Raw genomic sequence first — 27374 nt, 5'->3', positions numbered from 1 at the left:
TAGTTGTGTCTTTTACTTTTTCTTATCAGTTTCAGTTGCTTACACTTTCTTTGCATATAAACTCTCCCCAGTTCCTCACCACCTGCACTCTCCCAGTCATGAAAAGTAGCTGCTCTCACAGTTCATACTTAAAGCAGTCTTGGACAGATTTTCCTGTGAAACAATCTGTTTTCTGCTCATTACCTATCTGGACACACAGTGTAACTAGATAGGACAAAGGTTTTCTGCTCTATGAAATGGCTTTTTGCATTTAAATTTCCTTTTTTGGGGAAAGAGGGGCAGGGAGAAAATGCCTGTCTACTAGATAATGTCATGAAAATGGATAATGCAAACGATATAATTCATATCTCACTTAGATAAATGGTGTGGTTTCTACATTTTCATTGCTATTGCTTGACAAGAAACAGTTTTTTGCAAGGTTGAGTTAACAGGGTATCAGCACTTTGTTTTGCATTTAGAAATAACTTTCATTAAAAAATAAAATGAAAATCTAGCCTTTTTCTGTATTAGATGTTCAGCTTGGTTGCAGTCTTCACTGGCTAGCTGGTACCGATGTACACTGTAATCTACAGACAGGCAAAAAGCCAATTCCAGCCATGATTTTCACTGGCGTTACCCACCTTGGTTTCAAGCTGAGATGAGCTGTATCAAGTTTTGTCTACAGTACACTGGTGCAGGTATATTGGAGGCCAGTCATTAATGGCTGAAATCCCCACCATAGACAACTCCTTAAAAAACATAGAACCTGCAGAAAACCTTGCAGAGCCACTTCAGAAATAAAACAGCAAATTCTTGATTTTCCTGTATCTGTCTGCCTTTTGTTTATGATGGCATTTGGAGAATTTTGGTGTGCATTTCAAATGACCTTGCACACTATATCATCATCAGCCTAAGAGCAGCAGCACTCTCTTTGCTGAATTGCTGACCATGATCAGGAGGGACGTAGTGATTTCATATAGTGGGTGGAGTTTAATTAGGTTCTGATAAAACTATATTGTGTGCCTATTGTGTGTACTCAGGGTAATTCTTATAATTGTTTTTCTTCCACAATATTACAGTCACAAAGAAAGTATTCTTCATGGAACAGTAACCAGATGCCATCATCAGAATTTTTCCTAAACTGTTTTTGAATTATTGAAATTTTTAAAAAGTTTTTTTAGTAAAGAATATGTAGATTTATACTTCTATAAATCAAAAATAGGTGAACAGATTGATTAAAATCCAAACGAAAAGTCTGCATAATGAGGTAAACCATGGAAGTTTTAGCCTCAAAGGAATTTTTTTGGATGTTCTAAGCATGTGAAAACAAGAGATTATAATAGAAGTGTGGGTGTAACCTTAAGTATGCATTCAACGCCAGTAAGATCTGTATCTGCAGTATTTTCTTTCTAGCCATCCTAATATCTTCATTACTTTTAACTTTTAACTTCTCCATTACCACTTCCTACCATATAATTTTATTTTAAAATATACAATGTGAGCTTGAATGCTTTTTCCCACCTATTGTCTGTACATCTGTGCGCTGGATCTTTTTTCTGCAGTTGCTACCAAGTACAGCAGTGAACAGCTAACCCAGATCACATGACCTTATGTGCTTTTTCAAGCTTAACTACTGTTTGCCTATTCAAATAGCCAGAAGCCTGGCAGCAGCAGAGCTGGCTTTATTTGTTGAGTCTTGTCTAGTGAAGTGAAAAGGACTGATACTTTTTTTTCTTTTTCTGGCTGCATTTTTTTGGAGGGGGGGGATGGGGAATGAAAATTATTTCTTTTGTCCTGTGTTTGCAGCTCATTGAGAATCAGGCATGCATATAAAATTACTGTATCTCAGGGCTTACCTTTATGGACAGGAGGGGGAAAAACAGATTTGTAAGCTTGTCTGGAAACCCTCAGTCTGCTTAGGAAGAGTACAAAAGTAGAATATAATAGAATAATAAGACACAACAAATGGAGGATTAGCAGAAGTCTTTTTAACTGGTGTAACAGTGGTTTTATTCTGACAGGTGTAAGACGTGCCACTGAACATTTCAGAGTGGCAGTGGTAAATTGTCAAAAGTGGTATATGCTAGTTCACAACAGAATAAAAACACATGTATTATAACTTACAAAGGCTATCTAAACAATGTGTAATAGCATTCGTTAAGAGTTCAAAGATAGCCATGTTAAAAGTAAAATTTAATGGTTAGACCCTATTCTACCTATCAGGTCAAGTTAAGGGTTGGCAACCTATGGCCCATAGGCCAGCTCTAGCCTGCAGAGCCATTGGTTTTGACCTGTGGAACTGGGGCCTTCAGCAGCATTTGACAGTCAGGGATTCACCTATGCCTCAGATGAGCAATAGGGAGTGTGGCGCACTTCAGTTCGGTATCAGGAAAAGTGGTAGCTGGCTCCTACTGCCAGCCCATCTTGGACACAAGCCGGGCCACCAGAAAATATTGCCAGCTACAGGTCTGAGTTGTTCTTACATGTCTAGGTATAATCTTATTCCAACCTACTCAAGTCTTTAACAAATTATAAAGGTATCTTTTGATGTAACTTAGCTTCATCATGGTCTTAAAACTAAGTCACAAAAAGTATCAAGAAGGAGGCAGCCCCACCCATCTTTTCTGTTAATGGGTTTTCAGGGATCTGCAAGGTGGAATAAAACTGCACTTAGATGACTAAGCATGACACCTAGTAGATGGAATAGGACCTGGTCTTAAAGAGTTTTTTAGGGATGAATCCTCATCTCCTTCCGCCTCCCCACTGTTCATGCGTTATCATATGACCAAGCAACCTAGTTTATACCAAAGTTTCTATAGTGATAGAGTGTTTCTAGATGTGCTCTGGGAGTGAGAGGGAAGGTGCTTTAATTAAAGCGGCTCCAAGAACCACTCTAATTAAAGTGCCTGGAGGGTCACGTGTATCAGCATTCCTGCACTGAAAAATGGTGGTGGGGTACTTTTAACTAAAGCTCATTGAACAAGCTTTAGTTAAAGCAGACCTGCTGCCATTTTTCAGTGTGGGGGCACCAGTACATGTGACACTAGCGTCTGCTGGAGCACAGTAATTACCACACTCCAGCAGACTCAATTAATCGAATCTAGTCTGACATGCTGTAATTACAGTGCGTCAGAGCAGCCTCAATGCACATACGTGAATAGGTATCCACAGTGTCCCATGAATTACCATGGTTTTTTTTTAATTTGTATTGGTTGCTTCGGACATTTTGATGGTCTAAGTGAAGAAGTAATCTTTGAGCACAATGCATTTAATTTAATTGGACACATTCACATTGTATATTTTTAAATGTTCTGTTATATTGTAGTACTGTCTGGAATGGTTTAGGTGTTTTCTCATTCCCCATTCCAAGAATTTACAATCTGAAAAAAAAAGACAAGGCTAGGGTGAATAAGTAGAGTGATTGAGTAATGGCTCATATGTCTATTAGTTTTCAATGCCATATTGCCCCCTTTTATCTCCACATAAAAATGTAGTGCCTCCTCAGAAGAAGAATAAATGAAATGCAGAACTAGATGGCATTGTAAAGGACCAAACTGAGAACAGTAACATGGAACAACTAATTTTTTTTAGTCACCAAACAAGTTGGAACAAAATTAGGTCATGTAATCTGAGCTCTATGTAAATGTAATTTTATCATTTAAGGAGAGTTACTCTCTTGTCAGTCATTGTTTATTAAATTTCCCAAATTTCTTAAAAATAAACATTACCATTATATGATTCTTTATTATGTCTAATTTAGTCTTTATCACGTGATTGTCCATGCAGCGCAATTTTACAGTACAGCAGTTTAAAATGGGTTAGTTTTTAAATTATTTACTTATGTTTTATCTATAATTCAGACAGACAAAGACAGGAGATGACTTTGGGAAAGATCTCACTCATTAACTTTAAGAGTTATTACAGGTATCTTTTTCACAAATAAATGTTTAAAAGAAAGGAGCATCTGAGTTGTAATTCCTCTATATCTTGCACTAGATCTGCATGTGAGTTTACAATGTCCTCCAGTTACCCAGCTGAGATTGTTATCTTGCATGAAGTAGTCCGCAGAGGTCAAACATAGTCTTATTCAATGCTTTGTGGAGATTATTTCTCCCAAAGGAGTCTTTTCAAAACTTCCAACAGTAATAAGCATTACAAGCAGAAGTTTGTTTTTTGTGGCCTAGAGAATAGGTCATTGAACTGGGACTTCAGGGCCTGGACATATGACACGTTTACACTGGTGTGATTTACATTGCTTTTGTACACTGATGAAAATTATACTAGGATTTTGAGCAAGCGGGTGACTAACTATACTGAGGTAGCTGCCCACTGTCGGGGCTGTTACAAAGCCTCATCACTAGACGGTAGGGGAACAGTGCTTGCCTTGAGTAGATTGCTTTCTAGAAAAAGCTGCAGACACATGATAACATTCACCAGTGTAACTTACATCCATGTAGTTTTACTTCTGAGATTTCCCAGGGTAATTCTACACTAGTTTTAATTAAAATTACACTGGTGTAGGGGTGTATACTGGTGTGAAAAAAGAGCAGATAACACAATGTAAACATGTCTAGTCTCTAGAACTCAGGAGACTGGAATTCAGTTTTTCAGCCTGCTAGCGACTTGTTCTGTATCTTTAAACAAGCCCTTTTATCTTTGTCTACTTATTTTTCCTTCCACCCATACCTGCTTCTCTTTTTATCCATAAATTCTTTGGATAAGGTACCATGTACTTATACAATCCTTAGCACAATGATACCCTGCTCTCAATAGAGTCTTGCAAGAATGAATATACTACTACTGATGATCAAAACAGTTGGCTCACGTAAGTGAACTCTAGCTACTTTTCTTACTAAAATTACAAGATGTGTTAGCAAAGCCTGAAAATACCTAGGGCATTAGATGTTGTTTTCACAGAAATTGCAAGTTGTGCCATCTTCACCATTGGTACTTGTAACTTTTATGAGCTAGAGTTATTAGTCTCATAGAATTTGGAAGCCTTGCTAAGTGTGTTTGTAAAGTTTATAAATTCTGTTAACCATAGTTATTTTTCCCTTTGGATTTACAGACATCACTGACTCTTGCAAGTCAGCTGAATGGACTCAAAGGTAGAAGCTCATGATGGTTATAACAATCACTGTCTCAGAATAGATAGGGAATGTATCTAACATACAACCCTTCTTTTTTCCAAAGTGAGCCTATTTACGGCACACCCCAAAATGACAGATGTTGTAAATGGATATTATAAATTCCATTTTATATCTAACATTAATGTCTCACTGAGATTATAAACACTTCCAATTTAGCATGTCTTGTAATTCTGTAAACCATGAAATGAAGTACCCTTCGATATCATGTAGTCCAGCAATTTACTGGATGTACTTGGAAATTATGAGACTCTTGCTACAAAAGCTCACTGAGATTATAAAATCTGCCAATGATTCTACTTGAAGGATTCTTGAATCTTGAAAAGGATTGCTCATGCAGGTTACTATTCCCATTAGCTTATCCTATAGAATTTATAAATTTTGATCCCTGAAATGAATAATTCATAGAAATTATAAATCCTTTTGGTTTTTTTAAACCAGAAAACCTTATTATTCCATAAACCCTTTAAATGGGGGACTCTCCTGAGTATTATAACTGGTAGAGTTATACCTGTAACTGATTCCCATACAATTTAGGAGATCTACAAACACACAGAAGGTATTACAAAATCTGAATTTCTAGTTCATAATTAAGCAAAGTTGTTATTAGTATGTTAGTATATATGTAATATGCACAGGCCTGTTTTCTACAGAAGATACCCAGGGAACTTAAATGAAATAATTTGCTGATGCATTAAGTGGGAATCAAAACCCTGAACTTTGAAGTGAAAGATCTGCATCTAATTCAGTACACCACAGTGCCTCATGCAGGGTCTTTTCCTCCCCACTTCCCCCACCCCATTCTGTAGTTGAATTACTTCAAAAAAACTGGATTAAAAATGGTTTTCCACTGATGCATGGTGCTATGAGAGAAGCAGATGAAAAGGACTAGTAAAGTACTTGGTTTTATTAGTCACATTTTTCAGATGGATAAATTCTGTGACTTGCCTGGGAGACCCTTTGGTCTGGAAGTTTAAACAGTTGATACTGAACTAAAAGGCATGGAGTATTATGGTTGACACTTACAGCTAATCTCTGCCACCCTTGCAAATACTGAATAGCACTTTGCTTTTCACATCAGAAGATACCAGATCTGGTTGAGTAAGTATAGCATAATCTAGACAGAAATTTTTTGTGATTTTTTTTTTTTTTTAAACACTCCTCTGAGGATGTGGCTAACACCTACATAGGGCATCTGCCCACCTTTTCAGCTGTGTTCATAGTGATTCACTCTAAACTTGGCCAGAACTGCTCTCCTTTAACTTTAAAAATTAAAGAGATGCTGAAGACAAAAAAAAAAAACCTAATTCTGATAACTTCCAAAAGTTAAAAAAAATAAAATTATAATAATAAAAGCTTTAATTTACAAAAACAGATACCATTAATTTTCATGGTATTTGATAAGGTGTTTAATTCTTACATATTCAATATAACGTTGATATAATCCTTAACTATTAATTATGTTGCGAAGTGCTAGAATTCTGTAAAAAATTAACCTAGGTTTATATTTGTTACTAATGGCTGTGAAAAACATTCGTCAGGCCAGGGTCTCAAACCTGGGGTCTTAACCTGGCTATCAAGAGTGCTCATCCCAGCCTGCCACCCTACAGTTGATCACCTAGCATGATTCAGACTGACTTGAAGCCTCCAGCAGGGCCTAACCCTCCACCTACTTCCTGTCATCAGTGTCAGCTGACCCTCCACTACCCCCATATAAAAACCTGCTCAGGACCAAAAAGTGTCTGGACAACAGGGCTCAAACTGACCCAAAACTACTTTGCCATTCCCGTTAGCTTGCTGCCCAACTCTACACTCTGCTTGATCTCCTGGCTTCTTGAATTGGTTCACTCCTAGACCCTGCTCTAGAATTGAATTCCTGGCTTCCTGATCTAGTTTGCCCTCAGATTCTGCTCACTCATCCTGACCTTGGTTGGCACCTCAATCCCCTAGTAGTTCTAGACCTGGACACCCATATCTTGGCATGACAGTTTGCCAGGACCGCCTCCATTTGGTGAAGAGGGTCTGGGATGGATCCCAATCCCCTACCAGGGCCCTTGGAGCCCTCCAGAAACTGATAAAATGGGGCTACCTCATTCCAGTGGGTGCCTGCTGTGTTGCAGCAGAAAAGGGACACATAGGTGGTGGGAAAACCTTCTGAGTCCCAACACTAGTAACTCCCAAACCCATGCAGATTGACCTGGGGGTGCCAGCACCTTACCCAAGATGTATAGGAGCAATGCTACCAGCATGACTTCTCTCTCTTGTGGGGGCACAGGACACAGATTTGCCAGCTGCCCCAAGACAGGACTAGAGAAACAAGCTACCCAGGCCCAGCACCACAAACTCTTCTCACTCATTTAATAATGGGAATCTGCAATAAGCCTGATGCTTGGAACCCTCAGTTAGTTATGTGATCCACCTCCAGGTCCCAGGTCAAATCCACCTACTTCTAGTTCTAACTGCTTTATTAGACTCTGGAAAAGCAAGCAACTTTATTGACAAGACTGTGACCCAGGCCCTAAGAATCCTTTTATAGTGGCAGTCTAAGCGAGAGACCACCAAAACTGTAGACCCCTTTTGTGTCCAGCCCATGGAATGGGAGACTGCCACCCTGAAGCTGAACATCCAAGGACACTATGAGATGCTGTGCATTGAAAATTCTGTTTCCTGTATTACCAGTTGGTCTTGGGGTTCCCCTGGGTCATCTGCCACAACCCCCTAGTTAATTAGAAATTTCTGGGAAGTTTACTTTGGTTCCAGCTACTGCCAGCAACATTGCTGGAATCCCAGGATGGTTACCTGCCATATGATTTAAGCAAAGGTCCTGACCACTGTTGCCCCCCATGGGGTTCAGCATCCTGAGGTCAAACCCAGCATACCCCCAAAATACCAAAATTACACTGACTTATTCAAGAAAGAAAACATGGATGTCCTTGTCCCATCAATCTGCAGCCAAGGGGAAAAGCTTTCAGTGGAGCACATCTATGCCATATCAGAGTCAGAACTTGCTGCCCTACAAGAAATATCTGCAGAAGAACCTGGCCTACAGGTTCATGAGAGAATCCACCTGACCCACTGGGACCCCTGTCCTATTGGTCAAAAAGAAGGATAGAAGCCTCAGCCTTTGTGTGGATTGTCAGGCCCTGAAGCAGGTCTCCATCTACAGTCAGTACCCTTTAATGGAAAATCGTCTACATATTCACCAAGTTCGACCTCTGGAGAGCATATCATCAGGTGAGAGTCAGGGCTGGTGATGAATGCCACTTGGAGTATTTGGTTATGCCCTTCGGGTTCATCAATATCCCAGTCACATTTCAGCACATCATTAACATGTTGTGAGACCTCTTGGACCAATTCATTATCACTTACCTGGATGACATTCTAATCTTCTCAGAAGACTCTGACCAACAAGTGTCACATATCCAGGTAGTGCTAGAGAGGCTGTGCCAACATGGCCTTTTCACAAAGATGGAGAAACATGCCTTTGACCAAATCTCCTGAGTGCCTTTGATAAAACCTGAGTTTCTTGACTTCTTTTGTCCCCAGAATGCTTAAAAATGGACCCCCCAGAAAATCTAGGCCATCTGAAAGTAGAAGGCACCCAGAATGTCAAAGAATTCCAAAAACAGGTTTCTTTACTATTTGTTCCATCCAGGAAGAGCACAGACCAACTGCAGTTGCTTCCTCAACCTGATGAAGGGTATTTATACCCGAAGGCTTGCAAAGAAGAATTTTTCCAACTATTTGAGTTGGTCTAATAAAAGAGATCATATTTACCCAAAGAACCGTATCTCCCTATGTCCTTAGACCAACATGGCTACTACTTATAGCCCTGCACTTTTACCAGTGGTTCATCGCCAGTGTTGCCCAGGTGGTGTCTCCTCTCACTGCTGTGTAAAAACATCCAGTTGTTCTGGTCTGTAGAAACCCAACAAACCTTCAGATACCCAAAGCAGGTCTTTACCTCTGCCCTTATTTTAACGTTTCCAGATCCACCCTTGCCATGTGTGCTGGAAACAAATTTTTTTAGCATGACAATAGATGCAGTTCTTTCAGTGGCAGGGCCTCAAACAGGCCCTGCATCTCTGTGCCGCCTTCTCCTGCAAGCTCATCCCACTAAAACAAAACGATGAGATTTTAGACTGCAAACTCTTGGCCATCCGAACAGCTTTTGTGGAGTGGGGCATGCCACAAGGTAGGTTTTTATTGACCATAAGATCTAGAAATACTTCCAGAAGGCTTAGTCTCCCAGTTAGAGGCAACTTTGGCTACTCTGATTCTAGCATGACTTTCAGATACATTGCCAGCCCAGGCCTAGAAATGAAAAGGCAAACACTTGCTCCTGTAAAGGTGAGTATGACACAGATTCAAGAGTCACATGACTCTAGCCCTATTCTATGGCCTCATAACTTCATCAGCGGCATATTATCAATAGACCTGCTCTCCCTGCTTTGTGCCAACACCCAGGGGAAAATACTCCCAGAAGAGCAAACTGTCTTCATGCAGTAACTACACTGGGTCCAGGGTGGCATCATATTTACCCAAGGTAGTAAGATCTACATGTTCCTGGATCTGAATAGACTAACCATCCTTTACCTAAGCCACAACTCCCTGCTAGCAGACCACCCTGGAACCAAGACCAAACTGCCTCACATCCCACTACTTTTGCTGTTTATGACTACATAAGACAGTGCAGGCCTTTGTCCACTCTTGCAGTGTTTGTGCCCACACCAAGAGACCCCTTCAGAAGCTTTGCAGATTCCTTGAACCCCTCCCCGTCCTGCCTTAGCTGTGATCTACAGTCTCACAGGACTTTATTGTCAAGTCTCCAGTTTCAAGTGGTTGTTATGCAATCCTGACCATAATGGACCAACTTACACAAATCGCCTACTTCATCCCATGCACAGGCCTTTTCTCAGGAAAAGATATAGCCTGGCTGTGGTTGGACCACATGGGGAGAAAACCTTGTCTTGGATTTAAGTAAATATGGTAGTAGTCTAGGTCCAGCCTTTATTTTACCAGTCTTGCCAACTGAATAACAAAGATCCTTCAGACTTGTCAAGTATTGATGTTTACTGAAATCTTGAATGTTGGCTATAGTTGAAGATAATTTTTAGGATTAAAAGTCATTTTCTTTACTCTCTTTCACTGAAAGCTATGTCCTCCACAAAAACAGAGGAATGGTTTATTTCTGTGATTTCCACTGCTCTTATACCTTTAAATGTGTCTTTTGTGACCTGACAGGGATAAAAAAAGAAAAAGGAAAAAAATATAATGTGCATTTAAAAATTAGCTGTGTGCACTGTGGTACTAGAAATGCTACAGAGCACCTCAGTCGTCATTGTGCTGCATGGCACAAGTTATGGATCTACGACCTAATTGCTTGTCTGTGCTTTAATACTTTGGATTTCTTTTAATTTTAACCTCATTCTGATTTTTCTGGGAGTATAGTACTTATTTTTCTGTGGTAGTTACAAGATTCCTGTAACTTATTTCTTTAAATTCCAGGTGTGTATTCTCAATTAACTTAATACAAATTTAGTCTTTAGGTTGGTAATATGATCATAAAGCTCTACCATTTAAAATATTGTAAGAAATGTTAGGGTTTTATAGCCAATTGTTTATAATTGTTTTGTATTTCTTATTTATCAGAACCAACGTACATCACAATAGGCCCACCGACATGTGAGATGTTGGTGAACTGCACATTGACTGAAAAAGATTGTATCTACAGTTTCAAACTGGATCAAAATGGTTGCCGCATTTGTCAGTGCAAAACTAGTGAGTATAAAAAAATCTTTGTGCGTTAAAAGGTGTATCAAGGTATTCTTCAAAATGTTTAAATCGTTTCTGCTCCTCATGGTTGAATAAACCTGTGAAAATCTGAAATGAAAATACCAGTATATGGGTGCATCAAATTGTTCAATTGTAAGGCCAACTATTTGCTTCAGACATTGACTTTGTTTATTAGGGAGAAGGATAACTGAAGTCTTTGGCAGGTAATATTGATAAGTACATAGTTTTTAAAAGCTATGGGTAAAAGATATGGGAGAAATGGCTCCTTCAGGGAATCCTTTTACACTGCAAATTTCATGTTTAAAATTATGTACGTTAATGGAATAGCTTTTATACACATCAGCTATTTTTAATTCCAGGTCGGGACATTTTAAATAATTATTTATTGCTCTTGGGGGAGAAATAAATATAAATGAAGTATAATTAGTTCTAAGATTTACACGAATTTTATAGTTGCTATTTACATCACAGATTTTTATTTGACATGAAGTTTTAATTTGCCATGATTTTTTTTCAATGAAGAAATAAAATGTTGATATATCAGTTATGGTAGCATTCTCTTAAGAAAACAGAAAAACTTGATTCTCTGTATACATTTACATGTAATCAGTGAAATGAAATGAAATGAAAGATGAAGATCATTTGTAAGAGATGCTGCCCCAGTTGCAGGGCAGATTGCAGTATGACTTATCCCTCTACCTTAGAAGTTATGTCAAGGGAAATGGTCTTAAGCTGTTTGTGTGCAAGTGAACAGACATTCACTTTTGATTCCAGAAATCCAGCCACATGCTGACAGTGGCCCAGGCCAGAAGCGGGGGAGGTGGAAGGAGGTGGTGCTAGAGCAGTGGTCACCAACCAGTGGATCTCAATCCACCAGTAGATCTCGGAGCCTCTTGGAGATGATCTGAGGCTGGGGTGGGGGCCTGAGTGCCTGCATGCATGCACGCTTGCACCCCATCTCGTCAGGTCAGACCGTGGGGGAAGGAAGGTGCAGGGGCTAGACTGAGGCCCCCGTGGTGAGAGACAGTGCCTTTGTGGACAGGAAGCCCCCAAGTCTCAGGGACAGAGGCGAAAGCAGGGGTAAGTTGAGTGGAGCCCTGGCCGGGTGGGACTTAAATGCTGGGAAGGCACGCCCCCAAATAATTTTTTCTCCTTCTGCCTCGATCTGCCCCCCACTTCCCTTCCCACAGATTTACCTGCTGTGAGGGAGGGAGGGGGAGTTTGCAGCAGTGCACTGTAGATCTTGAGTTTTAAGTGCCAAAGGTGATCTAGTTAAAAATCTTGGAGACCTCTGTGCTAGAGCGTGTCTCCCTGCTTTGCTAGAGCAGACAGCTTAGGCCAAGGCTAGCCTGCCCACCTTCTGATGGGGGAGCAGAGTGCAGGGGAGATTTGAACCAGTTTCCAATCACTTAATACCAATTTATGTGTAATTTCTTTCCCTAGCCAGTAAGTTCATTAGAGTTCTACAGGTGAAGCCTGGCCAGGAGAAGCTCTGAATTAAGTCATTGCTCTGTGCCCCTTTTCCTGCTTCATCTCACCTGACTTTATTTACATTCTAGCTTTGTAATTTCGGGACTGCGAATGATCTGTGATTCTCTGTCCCTTACCATTCCAGGTGGAATTTCCACCATGAAGGCACAGGTATTATTGTCTGAGCATAGCTGGAAGTATCTGGAGACTGATCCAAAGCCAAGGACTTAATTTTAGTTGTTTGCACAATTTGTTTATTTTCTTTGAATGTTAAGGGTGATTAAAGTCCAGCAGGGAATAATGTGGAAAGTAAACAATAACAGTGGTAGCCATGAAGATACTTATTTTAAAAATCAACTGCACTTGTAAGAAGGGAAAGCTCCCACTGATTTCAACAGGAGCTGGATTGAACTCTTTATCTCTTTTCTATCTTAAGATATAGGGGCACAAGATTCCCTTAACTTCTTCCTGCAAAAAGCAATATCAGTCTGTTAAGTCAGCATTGCATTGAATAGGTCTTATTTCAACAAGTTCATAAATTAAAAGTGTAGTTTAAATTATTTTATATCACTATTTATTTATAGCCCAAAACTCTGAATAATCTCCAATAGATATCATAGAGGGGAAAAAGATACATTTCCACTATTTATATTGTATAAAAAAAATTGGATGCTAATCTTTGTATCTGCAGACAAGGTTCTTTGGGTAAATGTGATATCTATTTTTTGTTAGACCAACTAAATAGCTAGGAAAATTGTTCTTTGCAATAGAGGTGCACCAATACATCGGCCCAATATCAGATTGGCACTGATATAAAGAAAATTGATTGTATTGGAGATTGACCTGATGTGGCCAATTAATTTAGCCAATAAATGCCCATGCATGTGTGCAGCTGCAGCGCAACATGCAGGCAGTGAGGGGCACAGCCCAGCAGCTTGAAGAGCTGTGTGCAGCTGGTAAGTCTGTTGCGGTGGAAGGGAAGGGGAGGGAAGAGGTGTGGGTGGGGCAGATCAATGCCCCCCCATAGTGAGGGAGGGAGTGGGGCAGGGGCTAAGGCAGGCATCTGGAAGGATGCCCCCGGACCTGCACGGGAGGGGGCAGGAGGGGCTGCAGCTGTGGGCTGGGGCAGGGGTGCACCAGGCTCTTCCCAGTGCATGGGGGGGTGTTGGGTTGGGGCTGTGTTCATGCTACACGGCAGCACTGGGAGGGGGGGCTACAGCGAAATTTGGGGTGTCTGCAGACCCTCCGTAGTTCCCCTCCCAGTGCTGCCACTGCCTGCCCTCAGCCCAGCCCAGCCCCTGCCAGGAAGAGCCCAACCCAGCCCCTGCTGCAGCCCACCCCGCCTCTGCGCAGATCTAGGGGCACAACCTACCCCATGCCCTTCCGTGGTGTGTGCAGTGGCAGGAGCCACTCCATGCCCCCTGGATGAGCTGTGAATCCATCCCATGCCATGTCCCACCCCAGCTGGGCGGTGCCTGCCCCAGCCTCACTCACTCCCTCACCGCACAACAGACCTTGATCTGCACTACCTCAGACCCCTTTCCTCCCTCCTCCCACAACAGACTTACCAGCTGCACACAGCTGTATTGGAAATCTGATCTGTATCAGCCGATATGCCTCCTTAAAAATTGGCTATTGCTATTGGTCCCCGAAATCTCTATCAATGCACCCCTACTTTTTAAGCTTTTGAGCACAAACACCCTTCTTCAGGCATAGGGAGAGTCTGCTGTTGTTTTGTGTTCTCCTGGATGGAATAGAAGCCAATATGCAAAATGCAGGTCTATGAAAATGCGACTGTCTGGCACTGAGGATCAGAGGCCATGGCAAATAATAGATGTGAGATAGGTAGGTGAGGGGGGAAAGGGGAATATTGGGCTGATAATAGAATGTACCTGGCAAAGTGCAGACAGGTTGCCTGGGGTTATCAGATGACAGGCAGGTTATAATCTGCCATAAATCCAATGTCTATTCCATGATGACCCACACAGGGTGTGGGGCCTGGGGCAAATCAGCCTGTGCGGAGCCTCACCCTTGGACGTGAGGAAGCTGGCAGCAGATTCGACGGCAAGGGGGAGCGGGGTGCCAAGCGGCTGGACGTGGCGGATTTGGGGGGGGGTGGGGGTGCCGAGCGGCCAGCTGGCCATGAAGCCAGCAGCAGTGTGGAGTTGCCGTGGCCACTGTGGGGCTCTGCGGGGCCTCCAAAGCGTGGAGCCCAGGGTGGTCGCCCCGATTTGCACCCCCCGGGATGGCCCTGTGTATTTTTAGTTCATGATTTTTTTGTATCCAGTAGATTTATGAAGTGAAGTTCATAGGCTTGTCTACAAAAGGTGTTTTGTAAATTCCCTTTGAGGCTTATAATTGAGAGATTGGAGAGAGTGGTCATCTTGTGAGAAGTAGCCACTCATAGGTAATTGGCTCTTTTTGTCCTGGATAGATTTTCAGTGTGCATTCATTCTTGTGCGCAATTGTTTGGTTTCTCCTACATATTTTCCATCAGGGCATTTGGTGCACTGGATTAGATGTATAACATTTCTGGAGGTGCGGCTGTAAGATCAAGGAGTGGTGAAGGGTCTGTTGTGGGGTGTAACATTGTATCTCCTGTAACCTAGTTGCGTTCCCCTCTTACCCCCATCCCTCTATTGTTAGTCCCTCGCTCGGGCAATCTGTATTTCCCTATCAGCTTTGTCATCTTTTTTCTGGATTCCCAATCCTAAACTTTTACTAATAAAAGTCAATTGTGTAGGCAAGCCTATGAACTTCACTTCATAAATCTACTGGATACAAAAAATCATGAACTAAATATAGACATTGGATTTATGGCACATTATAACCTGCCTAACATCTGATAACCCCAGGTAACCTCTCTGTAGTTTACCAGCTACATTCTGTCACCAGGTCACCATTCCTCCCTCCTCTACCTACCTGTGTCACACCTAGGCTAAATACAAGTAGTCAAAAAGTCTGAGGCTGAATTGATTCAGTTTCTGCAGGTTAGTCTAAGATACACAGATTAAATTGATACAGAAATGAACAGACATTGTCTTCTCTTCCATCCAGGAGAACACAAAACTCCAGCAGACTTTCCCTATGCCTGAAGAAGGGTGTTTGTGCTCCAAAGCTTACAAACAACAATTTTTTTCCAGCTAAATAGTTGGCCTAATAAAAAGTATCACATTTACCCCAAAAGCCTTGTCTGCCTATGTCCTTAGACTAGCATAGCTACAACCAACCCCCTCCCCTACCACTGAAATCTTTTTATCATTAACTTACCTAGGTAGAGGTCCTTCCACCAGGAGATGTAAAAATAAAACATTGATATTGCTTCCCCACAAAATGAGCTTTTGTTTGCCAAACAGTTGATAATTTTCTTGTCTCCAGCAGGTGGGGATCTTGAGCTTGCTGAATGAAATGAGTTAAGTCTTTTGGAGAATATTTTTTTTCTTTCATTCCCCTTCACATTCTTTTGGTCGTAGAAAATATTTTTTGTATTTTCTAGTCCATCAGCTAGAAGAGAAGTTTAACATAAAGCACTTTTTATTTTTTACACTTTCTCTAGTGTTTTGTGGGGCACTTCCTAATGTTTCTTACACATATATTGTTATATTGTGTCAGTGTTGCCACAACCTAATACAGAGAACAGTAAAGAAGTATATTATTTGAAGACATTGTGATTTTTTTTATATAATTGAGGAAAATAACACAATGAAATAACAACTAAGGATGGATTTATTGCAGATTGAGCAGCTGAAAGTGTCAGAGGAGAAATTGCTTTCTAAAAGTGGGGAAAAAAAAACCCAAAGCAACCTTCAAATGTAACTAATCTTAAGATGTAGCTGCCTGATTTAACTCTTGCTAAGTCTAAGGTCAGGATGTGAAGGATACTGTGTATGTTATTTTAATTTGAGTATCTTACTATTCTTAAAAATCCTGGATCAGATAGTAGTCTACATCTTGTAAAGCACTGAGCATAAGTGAAGAGATGGAGCAAAGGAGCATTTTAATTCTCTGAAATTCATGAGTTCATTTCTGTGCCAGCTTTAATCTTCTGGGTTAGTCTGCCTGGTGCTCCATTAGGGCCATTTTTGTAGTCATGGAATAGTCAAAGAGCCAGTACACTCCAGCTAATTCTCTGGAATGCCCACTGTCCAAAAAGCTGCATCAAATGAAAATGTGTCCGGAAAAATCGTCCTCTTGCCAGATGCACTTGAGCTAACTCTTGCTTTATTGTAGGCAGACCAGTGAAAGAAAACTTAACAATACTAGGGGCCCAGGCTCTCTGTTCATGTAGACCACTTGAATTCTAGATTGTTTATGGATCTCATGCAAACCAGCCAACCAAAATGAAACTTTCAAGATTTAAATGAAGGAAAAAGAGTGTCTTCAGAATTTCTACAACTGAGAATATCTGTCAAAAGGGCACAAACTCATATTTCTCTTACATAAAGCATGTTGCTTGCTGGGTCCTGGTTTTATGGATACGTGATAAATACCTATCAATCCCTGATGAGATCCAAAGGTGATAGAGGTAGTGGGTTAGTTCTGTAGACATTGTGAATTTTTCTTGGGGTGATTCTCTGCAAAGCTAAACCAGTATAGTCTTCATTTTCTGGCTTCATCTGAGTATAAAATTATACCATTTTAGGTTCCCTTAAACCACTTATGATTCATGTAGACTTGCCTCTAAATTTGGCCGTGCCTGTTTTGAGCTATCTGTTTGTCTGGGCTGCTCAGCTAGGTGTGGAGGATGTCAAAGATATGGCCTGTGGACCAGATCTGGCTCACAGAATCCCATCACTGAGCCCCTGGAGAAGCCCCTGTGAGATGACGTACACCACATGTGGCACCCACTCCAAGACAGGCGCTACATGCAGTGCCTGTTCTAGCCAGTCTGGGATCCTTGCTACATTCAGCATGTCGTTCCCCATTGCCCAAGCTAGTCTGGAATGCAGGCAACACACAGCACCCGTTCCAGCTGGTCCATGCCCTGTGCTGCATGAGGCACCCAAAGGCCACAGACCAGCTGGAGCAGGTGATGTATGTCGCATGGTTCCAGGCTAGCAGGGGGGAGGGGATATGCAGCATGGGGCTCAGAGCAGATACCCTGTGTGCTGCATCTGGCATAAGGGGAAAGTTAGTGTGTGGGAGGAGCACCTTGTGCCTGATCCACAGGGCCAAATTAGTTTGACACTCCTGAGTTAAGTGAAAGAGCTAACAACAAGAGTCCTTTCACAATCACTTTAAATTGATCACAGTCCAGTTTCACTAACCTCCTTCCTAAATGTTTTCCTTTCTAGCAGTCCTCTCCTATGCATCTCCCCTCTAAAGTCCCATCCCCCCCAAAAAACTATAAAAAAGAGAGGGATAGGTCTACAGCCTACAATACAACAAAGAGCAGCAAACTGGAAGAAAAGGATAAAAAGGGAAGAGAAGATGACAACATTGGTAAATTTTGCAATAATGTGATTGACACTGCAGTTGGGTTGCCTACAGCTGTGATTGCCTGGGAGAAGGGAGCCTGGTCAGTATGTTTAGGGGAAAGGACTTATATAGGGAAAGGAAGCAGGAACCTAGTGAAGTAATCCATGCTGCCTAGAGAATTCTCTTGTGCTCATGAGAAACAGTGTACTCCTTAAATAGTATTTGTTGATTTGCTGCTGCATATGGTTTAGTAAGTCTAAAAAATCAAGGAGTCATTATTTTAGTTGGCAGCAAGAGAAGGCTATATTCCTCTCTGGATCATAAGCAATGAGCTATATAGGCAGGAGTAGCCCTTTTTAATAAACAAAATGACTAAGAACAAATATTTGTCAATGTGCTTAAGTAGTTGAGACTTGCACCTGATAGGAGATTTGTATTCTGTTTCTGACTTGTTTAACCTGTGGAGCCTTGCTCAATAGAAAAAGCTGTGAAGAGTGTGTCTAGAACACATTGTCTCCTCATTTTCATTGCAGTGCACATTATCATAGGCATAAAGATATTTTCATGGGAACAGCTACAGCAGAGGAAGAGTCCATTGTGTCTCTGTACTATGCAGAAGTTCAGCAGCATACCTGGATTTCTAATGTCAGTATTGGATGATACTTTAGAACAAGTGGAATCTTAAGAGATTTAGCATCAAGCCAAAAGTGGGCTTTACTGTGCTAAGCACAGGCAAGTAATGGTGATTTTTCAGTAGCTTCGTAAGTCAGCCAAATCTAAATATATTTTCATTTGGCAAGCAAAAGATGCCCCCCTGCTGTCAGATATTCTTTCTTCCATATATCAGAATCCTTCTACAAACTAATGGAGGCATTTGGGATCTTATAAAGGCAGAAAAAAATAATGTAAGGTTGATGACTGTTCCTCCATGCATGTGATACATAAATACCTCCTGAAGTATTTTTAGGTAATTTGTCACCCACCAGCAGCGTGGCAGGGATGAAGAGTCTTCAGAAATAACTTAGCTGCATGGATTTGTGAGGTAAGGAAGCAGAATAATTTTATGAAACAAAGGACATTGAACCATGCTCCTTCGGTATGCTGACATACTGAAAAGCAAGACATCTGATGGTCAACCTTGTCCGGCAGATTAAATCTTTGATGGCTAATGAGGAAATGGGGACCTATCAGAATGTTAGAAAAACACAAGGGGAACAAGAAGATGATGATCCTGACAGAAAATGATCCTAGTCAATTTCCAAAATAAAATACAAATGTTATCTGTAAATAAATAAGTACATAAAGGAAAATGGAAAATTATGTATTGAACAGGGGAGATCATGATGAACAAATCATGCTAGACACAATTGATTTCCTTTCTTACTAGATATAGAACAAAAAAAAAACTTAAGAAAAAAAACGAGCAGAGGATAACAGTATAGTGATGTTAGTGAAGAATGTAATAGGCTTCCCAAAATCTAACCAGAAAATTCATTTGTATTGAATTGAATGTGATCTGTCACAGGAAGTGGAAACTGGCTGAAGGACTGCAAAAGCTAGATTACTTGCCAGTAACTTCATATTGCTTCTGCAAATCCAGTCTTGAAGCTATGTATGTCCTGTGAATCCTGTGAATTTTCATTTCCATCTAGGAGAAATTTTACTATTTTTGCATTCTCCCATGCCTGAAGAAGGGTGAGTGTGCCCGAAAGCTTGCAAATCAAGCCTTTTTTTTCCCCCAGAGTTCTGATTCCTTTTGCCTGTAGACCAGTACAGCTACAATATGTAATCCTGTGAATCCTAGCACTATTTAAAGTAATTAACCAGTGGGGCCATTAGCATATCAACACACCCATGAAACTTTCTTTTAGGCAAGGTATTAGTGAGTCACAGTGCCTCATCCCCTTCACTTTTAATTTATTTATCATGAGTCAATACAGAAATTTTAAAGAATGGAGGGAGGGTTAGTGTGGATCTGCGGAGGCAATATATTCAGAGAATTCCAGTTACTGATAAGTAACCTAGTTTTCTCCTTCATAAATTTGCCTCCCCAGATCCCCACCCCTGAAGATTAACCAGCAGTAGCAATCCACACCAAGAAGATGGCTGAGGAGTGCTTAATTATAAAGGTACTGTGACACAGCTCTCCTGATATTATCTAGCCTCAGCATCAAGAAAATAATGATGGGCAAAGGTGTGAAACTGGTTCTATGTAGTCACAGTATTAATATCAGAAAAAAGATGCTACACAAAGACATGTTGCAGATGCTGCCCAACTTCTTGTTAAATAAATATTATGATTCTCTGGTACCTGAATATTTGTACATAGGCTCACATGCTAGTTACTCTGAGGTAAAAGGGGAAAGAAATTTACTGTGCATCAGCCACTCTCCAGTAAGTGTATGTAGGCTTTTATATTGAGGGTTAAGGCACCACAGTTTACCATAGTCATCTACAGCAAAATACTGTCATCCTCATATGGTGGAACTGCCACCAATGACAGTAAAATAAAAGCATGCATGTATACAGTTGTCACAAAGCAGCTGACACACAGTAAATCCTTGCCCGCTTTAGCACCGAGTTAACTAGTTCTGTGTACATGCCCACATTCTGGAGGCTAGAGGATTAAGCAAACGGAAACTTCAGAAGCTTCTAGGATTTCTTCGCAAAAGGCATAAGCAGTCTGGATGGCTTATCAAAGAATGGTTTTGCCTAGATAGTAATCACAGGTTGCCTCACCTGAAAATTATAGAAGAAAGGCCCACATGAATAAATAAACCTGGAAAGAAACTGGGAAAGAAATGAAATCCAAGATGAAAATCCAGGACCACATGGAGTCTGGATGGTGCATTAACAAATTGCAGCAAGGGGGCAGTGACTTACATGTTCAGCAACAGCTCAACAGTAGCTGACCATTTACCTGCTCTTATCCCATGGCAAGTGAAAATTATACCAAGACAATTAATTGCCATAGTTGTAGAGCTAACTGCATCTCCATCCCCTCAGTTAATAAACCTCTTACTTTTACATATCTTGCAGTGAAATTTTGTAATTCTTGCTCGTAGACTAGGCCCTGAGCTGCAATACTCAGTAATTTTATATCAACAAGTTTTGCTGTTAGTCTGGCTGAATTTGAGTATATGCTGTCCTTCCCTTCAGAAGAACAAGAGTATGCAGCAATCAGACAGCCTTCTCAAAGCAAAATTATTTATTTTAGCAATGAGAACAAAGTATTTAGAGGGAAAAAATTCTAAAAGAACAAAGATTCTACATGCATGCCTCTTATCCTAGGAAAAAAGGAAAGTTAGTTTCTTCAGATACACTTCACCTGGTGCATCAGTCTCAGTCTAATCCCCTTCAAATGTCTGCTGTGCTCTCTTAAGAGAATGCCTTTTGAAAACCTTGATATACTTCTTTTGTTCTACTGTATTCCTGGGCTTGTTCGCATCTTACTTAAAACTACTTTTGTCATTTGGCTGGAGAAAGGCAGCACTATCTTCAAAGCCCATAGTTCCATCATTGTCCCTTAACGTAAAAGTACTGAAGAATGACTTAGCTTGAGACATTCTTTCCAGTCTTCCTTATTTTTTGCAGCAGGTCCTATTTAACTGACCCATATATTCAGAGACTAAATATCCCAATTACAAAAGATTTTTGGGTGGTGATTTCTTTTATTGGACCAACTGTGTTGCCAGGATAAATGTAGGCAATCCTTCAAATGCAAGGTAATGGTTATAGCTGTGTTGGTCTAAGAACATAGGCAGACAAGGTTCTTTGGGTAAATATGATATCTTTTATTAGACCAACTAAATAGTTGGTAAAAATGTTCTTTGCAAGCTTTTGGGCACAAACATCTTCTGCAGACATAGGGAGAGTCTGCTGGTATTTTGTGTGTTCTTGTGGGTGGAAGGCGTTCTTCAGGTCTCTATTTTTTTCAGGTCCCTGTAGCAACCACTGCTGGAACACTTTGTCTAAGTATGGAGTCCACAGCCCAAATAAGATTGAAAAATTGAAGAGGATTCAGAGTAATAAGGAGAAAGATTAAAACATTTATCTTTTTATTGGATATATTTGGGATACCATCCCAAAAAAATCTTTCTCTCTCATATAATTCCTGGACCATCAAGGCTACAGCATGACTCTAACACTACCATTAACAAAGGCAATTTATAGGGGGTTCTTAATAAATTGTTACGGAGTAGTGTTACAGTATTCATTAGAAATGTAATCTTCAGAGGGTACAAAAATAGTCTGTAAGCAATAACTGACCTATGTCATTGTAGGGAAACAAATGTGGTCTTGTTTCTCATGGTGTTCATGACATCATTCCTGTAACTAGCAATTTTTTCTGCTGTCTGTTCCCCTTGTAGCTATTTTGAATTCACCTTGCATGAGTGTCCAGAATTATAAATGAGATTTCCCTCTCCACCTATCATTTTGTATTATCAGCATATGTTAGCACACAATTACTTGGTGCCATTAATGGAAATATTTAATAAAGATCAGTTACAAGCTCACAAGTCCTGGTTCTTAAACTCAGCTATTGATTTCCCTCCTCAACAGTTCATCTTTTGTAATCTTCATCTTAACCAGTTCTTTATTCACTTTAAAATTCTTGTACTAGTACTCATATTCTCCGTGTAGTACCTTATTGACTGTTTTACTGAAGGCCAGATAGATTAAATCAGTGCTGTTGAAATTCTGAGTGGCTGGGAGCCACAGGCTTCCAACCACGCACTGTGGCTAGGGACAGAAGTTGCATATAAACTGGTTTAAGTAATCAGCCCTGGGCTGTGCTCTCCGCTCGAGCAGAGCGGGGCAGCCACACCCCCAGCTGTAAGATGCCTGAGAGCCCAGAGCTTGGTGGATTCTCCCCACCCTGTACCTCCTCCACCAGGGAATTGGCCCAGCTCCCAGCTGGGGTAGTGGGAATAAAGCCCCCACTGAGGGCTTCCTCGAATGCTGAGCACAGCCTAGCTGGGGGTTCTGAGCTGGGGGAGGGGGCATTTCCACCCCCACTCCCTCCTGAAACAGGCCCACTGGTTGAGGAGGGAGCTTGGCCAGTTGATTGCTTTAGCTCCCAGATTGGGTGGGAGGAGTAAAGCCCCTACTGTGGGCTACCCCACAGCCAGGAGCTGTGGCAATCACCTAGGCATGCCCCTTCCCAGGCTGGCAGGCCAACTGAGGAGGAAGTGTTGGGGGAGAGGGCCCACATCCAGCTCTGGACCCTCAGCCAAGCTGTGCTTGGTCCATTCACTCCTCAGCTGGTCTGCTGGCCAAAGAGGGGCTATGGCCAAGTGATTGCCCTGGTTCCCAGCTGCAGGGAAGTTCCCAGTGGGGGGTTTCACTTCCCCACCTGAGCCAGGAGCCAGGGCAGTCACTTGGCCACGGCTTGTCCCCATCTGGCAGGTCAGCTGAGGAGGGAGTGGGGGTGAGGGGGAAAATGACCACCACTGCAGGCTTCGCCCTGTGCTGGGCACAGCCTGGCTTTCAGAGTCCAGAGCCAGGTAGGGGGGTCCTCTCCCCCCTCACTTTCTCCTGACCTCAATGATAGTCCCCTGGCTGTAGGAAGCCCACAGTGGGAGCTGGAGTGATCACCTGGCCACTCCCCCTGCTAGACTGGCAAGCCGGGAGTGGAGGGGTGGAAAACGGCATCCACTACAGGCTTCTCCCCTGCCCTGCACCCAGCATAGCCTAGCTAGTGGTACTGGAGCAGGGGGGAGCAGTTCCCACCCCCTGTTTCCTCGTCAGCCAGCCAAGGAGGGGCCGTGGCTGGGTGATTGGTCTGGCTCCAGCTCTGGATAAGAGGGGGGAGGGCGGTGACGGTGAAGAGAGGGAGAAATGCCTTGCTTGGGGCTTCCCCTTGCACCAGGGAGACTCTGGCTGAGGGCCTGGTGCAGGCTGGGGGGGTTCCCCTCACACCCCTTCCTCAGCTGGCCAAACTGAGGAGGGGTCATGGCTAGGGGAACCAGCTCCAGATGCAAGGGAAAAAGGAAGAAATGCCTTGCTGAGGGTATTGCCTTTCCCTGGTGCCATGGAGACCCTGGCTGGGGATCTAGTGTCAGGGGTTTCCCCCCACACCCCCTCTTCAGCTAGCTGGAGGCTAAAGAGGAAGCCTGGGTGGGGGAGTCGCCTGTCTCCCAGCTCTCTGCGGTGGATGGAAGGCATGCTCTAGAGCCCACTGCCTCCTGGTATGGGTCACTGCAGGGGTTTGGCTGCCTTTCAGGTTTGAAAAGTAAATGTCCATTCACTTTCTTATCAGTTCAGTCTAGGCAGTTTACAGAAACCTGAAAAGTCTGACTCAGTTGGGCTTTTCGACTGTCTGTACTTAGCCTGTATGGGCCACATGCCATGCTGCATGTCCCCCCTCCACCCTCTCCTCTAAATTATGCTGACTACCCCATGTGCAATCCTCTCGTCTGCTGCACCACCACATGCCGTTTCTCCCCCAGTACCATGCCAGTGCTCCTGTGTTGACCTATGCCTAGACAGGGAGGGGCTGGGGCACAGTTCAACCCCTCAGGGAGGGGGGGGAGATGCAGCTTATGAGCTGCCAGTTGGACATCCATGGCTTAGACTTTCTGCATTGCTTTCATATAAAAAGCAGTTACCTTATTAAAGAAAGATATCAGATATCAGCTTAGTTTGACAAGATCTAACTTTGGTAGGCTGTAGTTGCATTCTATCTCATTGTCCTGTTTTTCCATTTAACTGTTTGTTTAAATATGTATTTCTTCAAAATTTCTACTAAAAACTTTCATACTGTTGAGATCAGAATAATAGCTTTGACCCAAGGCTCAACATCATTGGCTTTATCGAAAACTGAGGCAAAGTGCTTATTTAGTTTATGGGGCATACCTCAATACATACTTGTAAGGCTTTTTTGTGAAAACTTAAATTTGTCAGTATCTTTCTTGACACGTGAATACTGCTTGTCAGGTAAAGTGGTAATATAACCTCCTTATTCTCTCTTGATATTCCTCTGTTTATTCATAGAAGGATCACAGTCCTTTTGGAAAAGTGTCATAGTAGGAGCTCACATTCATCTGACTGTCCACACATTTCTTCAGAGACACTGTTCCCAAATAATAATTTCCTACTCCTTTATGTGTGGCTTAGCACATTCTTTATTCCTAGGTGTGTAACTTTGCATTTAGCTATTCTGAAATGCTTATTGTTTGCTTTCACACACTTTACCAAACAGTCCAGATGACTGTGTATCAATTAAGTCTTCATTTTCTTACTACTCCTGCAATTTTGCATCATCAGATTATTCTTTTCCTGCATAGCGTTGATTTTAAAAAAATGTGGCTTGATTGCTCTTTATTGCACACCATTAGAAACACTTCTGTTCATTGATGATTCCCTCTTTTAAAGTTACATTTTGAGGGCTATTTGTTCTTATTTTTTTAACCCATTTAATGTGCCACGTGGATTTTGTATTATTCTACTTAATCAAAATATCATGTGGTCCAAAACTAAATATTTTATAGAGATTTAAGTATATTACATCAGCACTATTAATTTTTATCAACCAAACTTGTAATTCAAAAAAGATTTTAAATTAGTTTGATAGGATCTGTTTGCCATATACCCAACTTGATCTGCATTCATTATATTCCCCTCCTTTAATTCTTTATTAATCAAGTCCCATATCACATCCTCTGTTTTGCTTAAAATCAGTTTGTCACCACCCTAGAGTAATCCTGTTCACCCTTTTTAAATAATGCAACAATGTTTGCTTTGTTCCAGTCCTCTGGAACTTCCTCAGTATTTTAAGATTTATTATAAAATAGCATTAGTCTTTATATTTTAATAGGAATGTGCTCAGTCAATATTTAGAAGCCTATATAAACACTAGTCTCTTGATTCAAGTTGGGGGGAAAAAAGCTACCCCTAGTTCTATAACCATCATTTCAGTCCTCAGCATGCATAAGATGCATTCATTCAATATTGTCATATCCTACTGTAACCATTGTAGCTGTCACACTAGGGATAAACTTGCTAGTAAAATATATTGCCTCTGAGGCTTCCTATTCTGGTTTTATCTTGCACTGCTTTTATGTAGACAGTCCCAACTTAAGTCAAAATGACATTGTATGTTTAGCAAATGAGTTTCATTTGTATCAGTGCATTCTTCTCAGTTGTCCAGTGCCATGTGATGATGTGATCCTTGTAATTCTTAGCCAAGTGACCACTTTATAAGTGTGTTTGCCAAGAGATGTATGAAATGTAGGGATTGATACAAGTACAGAAACTTGAACCTGGAACTGCATACAGGCTCACAGTGTTCAAATTTGCCATTTCAGAAACAGTTGGACTCTGTTCATAGATTCCAAGTTCGGAAGGGACCTCAGTGGACCATCTAGTCTGACTCCCTGCCCCTGGCAAGCAAGAAAAGGGTCACCAAACCTGGGATCATGTGATCCCAGCCAGGTGCCTGTCCAGTCTCCTTTTGAAGACCCCTAAGGATGGGGCAAGCACCACCTCCCTTGGAAGCCCATTCTAGATCCTGGCAACCCTCACTGTGAAGAACCTTTTTCTAATGTCCAATCTAAACCTACTCTCCAATAGCTTATAGCCATTGTTCCTTGTTATTCCAGGGGTGTCCTGGTAAACAGATCATCGCCTACTTCATGTTGCTCCCCCCTTATGAATTTTTACACTGCCACAGGGTCCCCTCTCAACCTTCTCTTGGAGAAGTTCAAAAGGTTAAGGTCCCTTAGCCTTTCCTCGTAGATCCCTATTGCAAAATCTGAATCCCAGTCCATGTATTCCCAAACTGGTAATCCAGGCTTGTATTTGGTTGATGCCAGTCTTTACTTGTATATAGAAAATATCTGACTTTATTATGTAATTGTGGGTGCGTCTACACAGTTTCATAGTTGGTAGGGTTGGAAGGGACCTGATCAGGTCATCAAGTCCAACCCTCTGCCATGGGCAGGAAAGAATGCTGGGGTCAAATGACCCCGACAAGGTGTCTATCTAGCCTCCTTTTAAAGACCTCCAGGGTAGAAGCGAGTACCACTTCCCTTGGAAATTGGTTCCAGATCCTAGACGCCCTGACTGTGAAGTAGTGCTTCCTAATGTCTAGCCTGAACCTACTCTCAGTCAACTTATGGCCTTTATTCCTAGTTGCTCCTGGTAGTGCTCGGGGGAACAAGGTCTCTCCCATTCCCTGCTGGTCCGCCTTGGTAAGTTTATAGACAACCACCAGATCCCCTCTCAGCTGTCTCTTGTGGATGCTGAACAGGTTCAGGTCCCATAGCCTCTCCTCGTAGGGCCTGCCCTGCTGCCCCCTGATCATGCGAGTGGCCCTCCTTTGGACCCTCTCAGTGCTGTCCACATCCCTCTTGAAGTGTGGCGCCCAAAACTGGACGCAATACTCCAACTGCAGCCTGACCAATGTCTCATAGAGGGGGAGGATCACCTCCTTGGACCTGCTTGTGATGCATCTGTGGATGCATGACAAGGTATGGCTGGCTTTGCTGGCTGCAGTCTGGCATTGGCGGCTCATGTTCATCTTGGAGTCAATAACAACTCCAAGATCCCTTTCCGCCTCTG

General features: G+C 41.9%; 1 protein-coding gene across 2 annotated transcripts in view; it reads left to right on the top strand.

The window, feature by feature from the left end:
- The window catches only part of CRIM1 (cysteine rich transmembrane BMP regulator 1), a 509439-nt gene that overhangs the window by 307568 nt on the left and 174497 nt on the right, over window positions 1-27374 (top strand). For both annotated transcript variants that reach the window (XM_019527120.1, XM_019527119.1), the window contains one exon: window positions 10779-10907. In XM_019527120.1, the coding sequence (XP_019382665.1) occupies window positions 10779-10907 (129 nt within the window). The remainder of the gene's footprint in view (window positions 1-10778; window positions 10908-27374) is intronic.

This window comes from Gavialis gangeticus, unplaced genomic scaffold, assembly GCF_001723915.1.
Source record: "Gavialis gangeticus isolate Ggan-Ray unplaced genomic scaffold, GavGan_comp1, whole genome shotgun sequence".
NCBI lineage: Eukaryota > Metazoa > Chordata > Crocodylia > Gavialidae > Gavialis > Gavialis gangeticus.
This window is presented reverse-complemented; position numbering and strand designations above follow the sequence as displayed.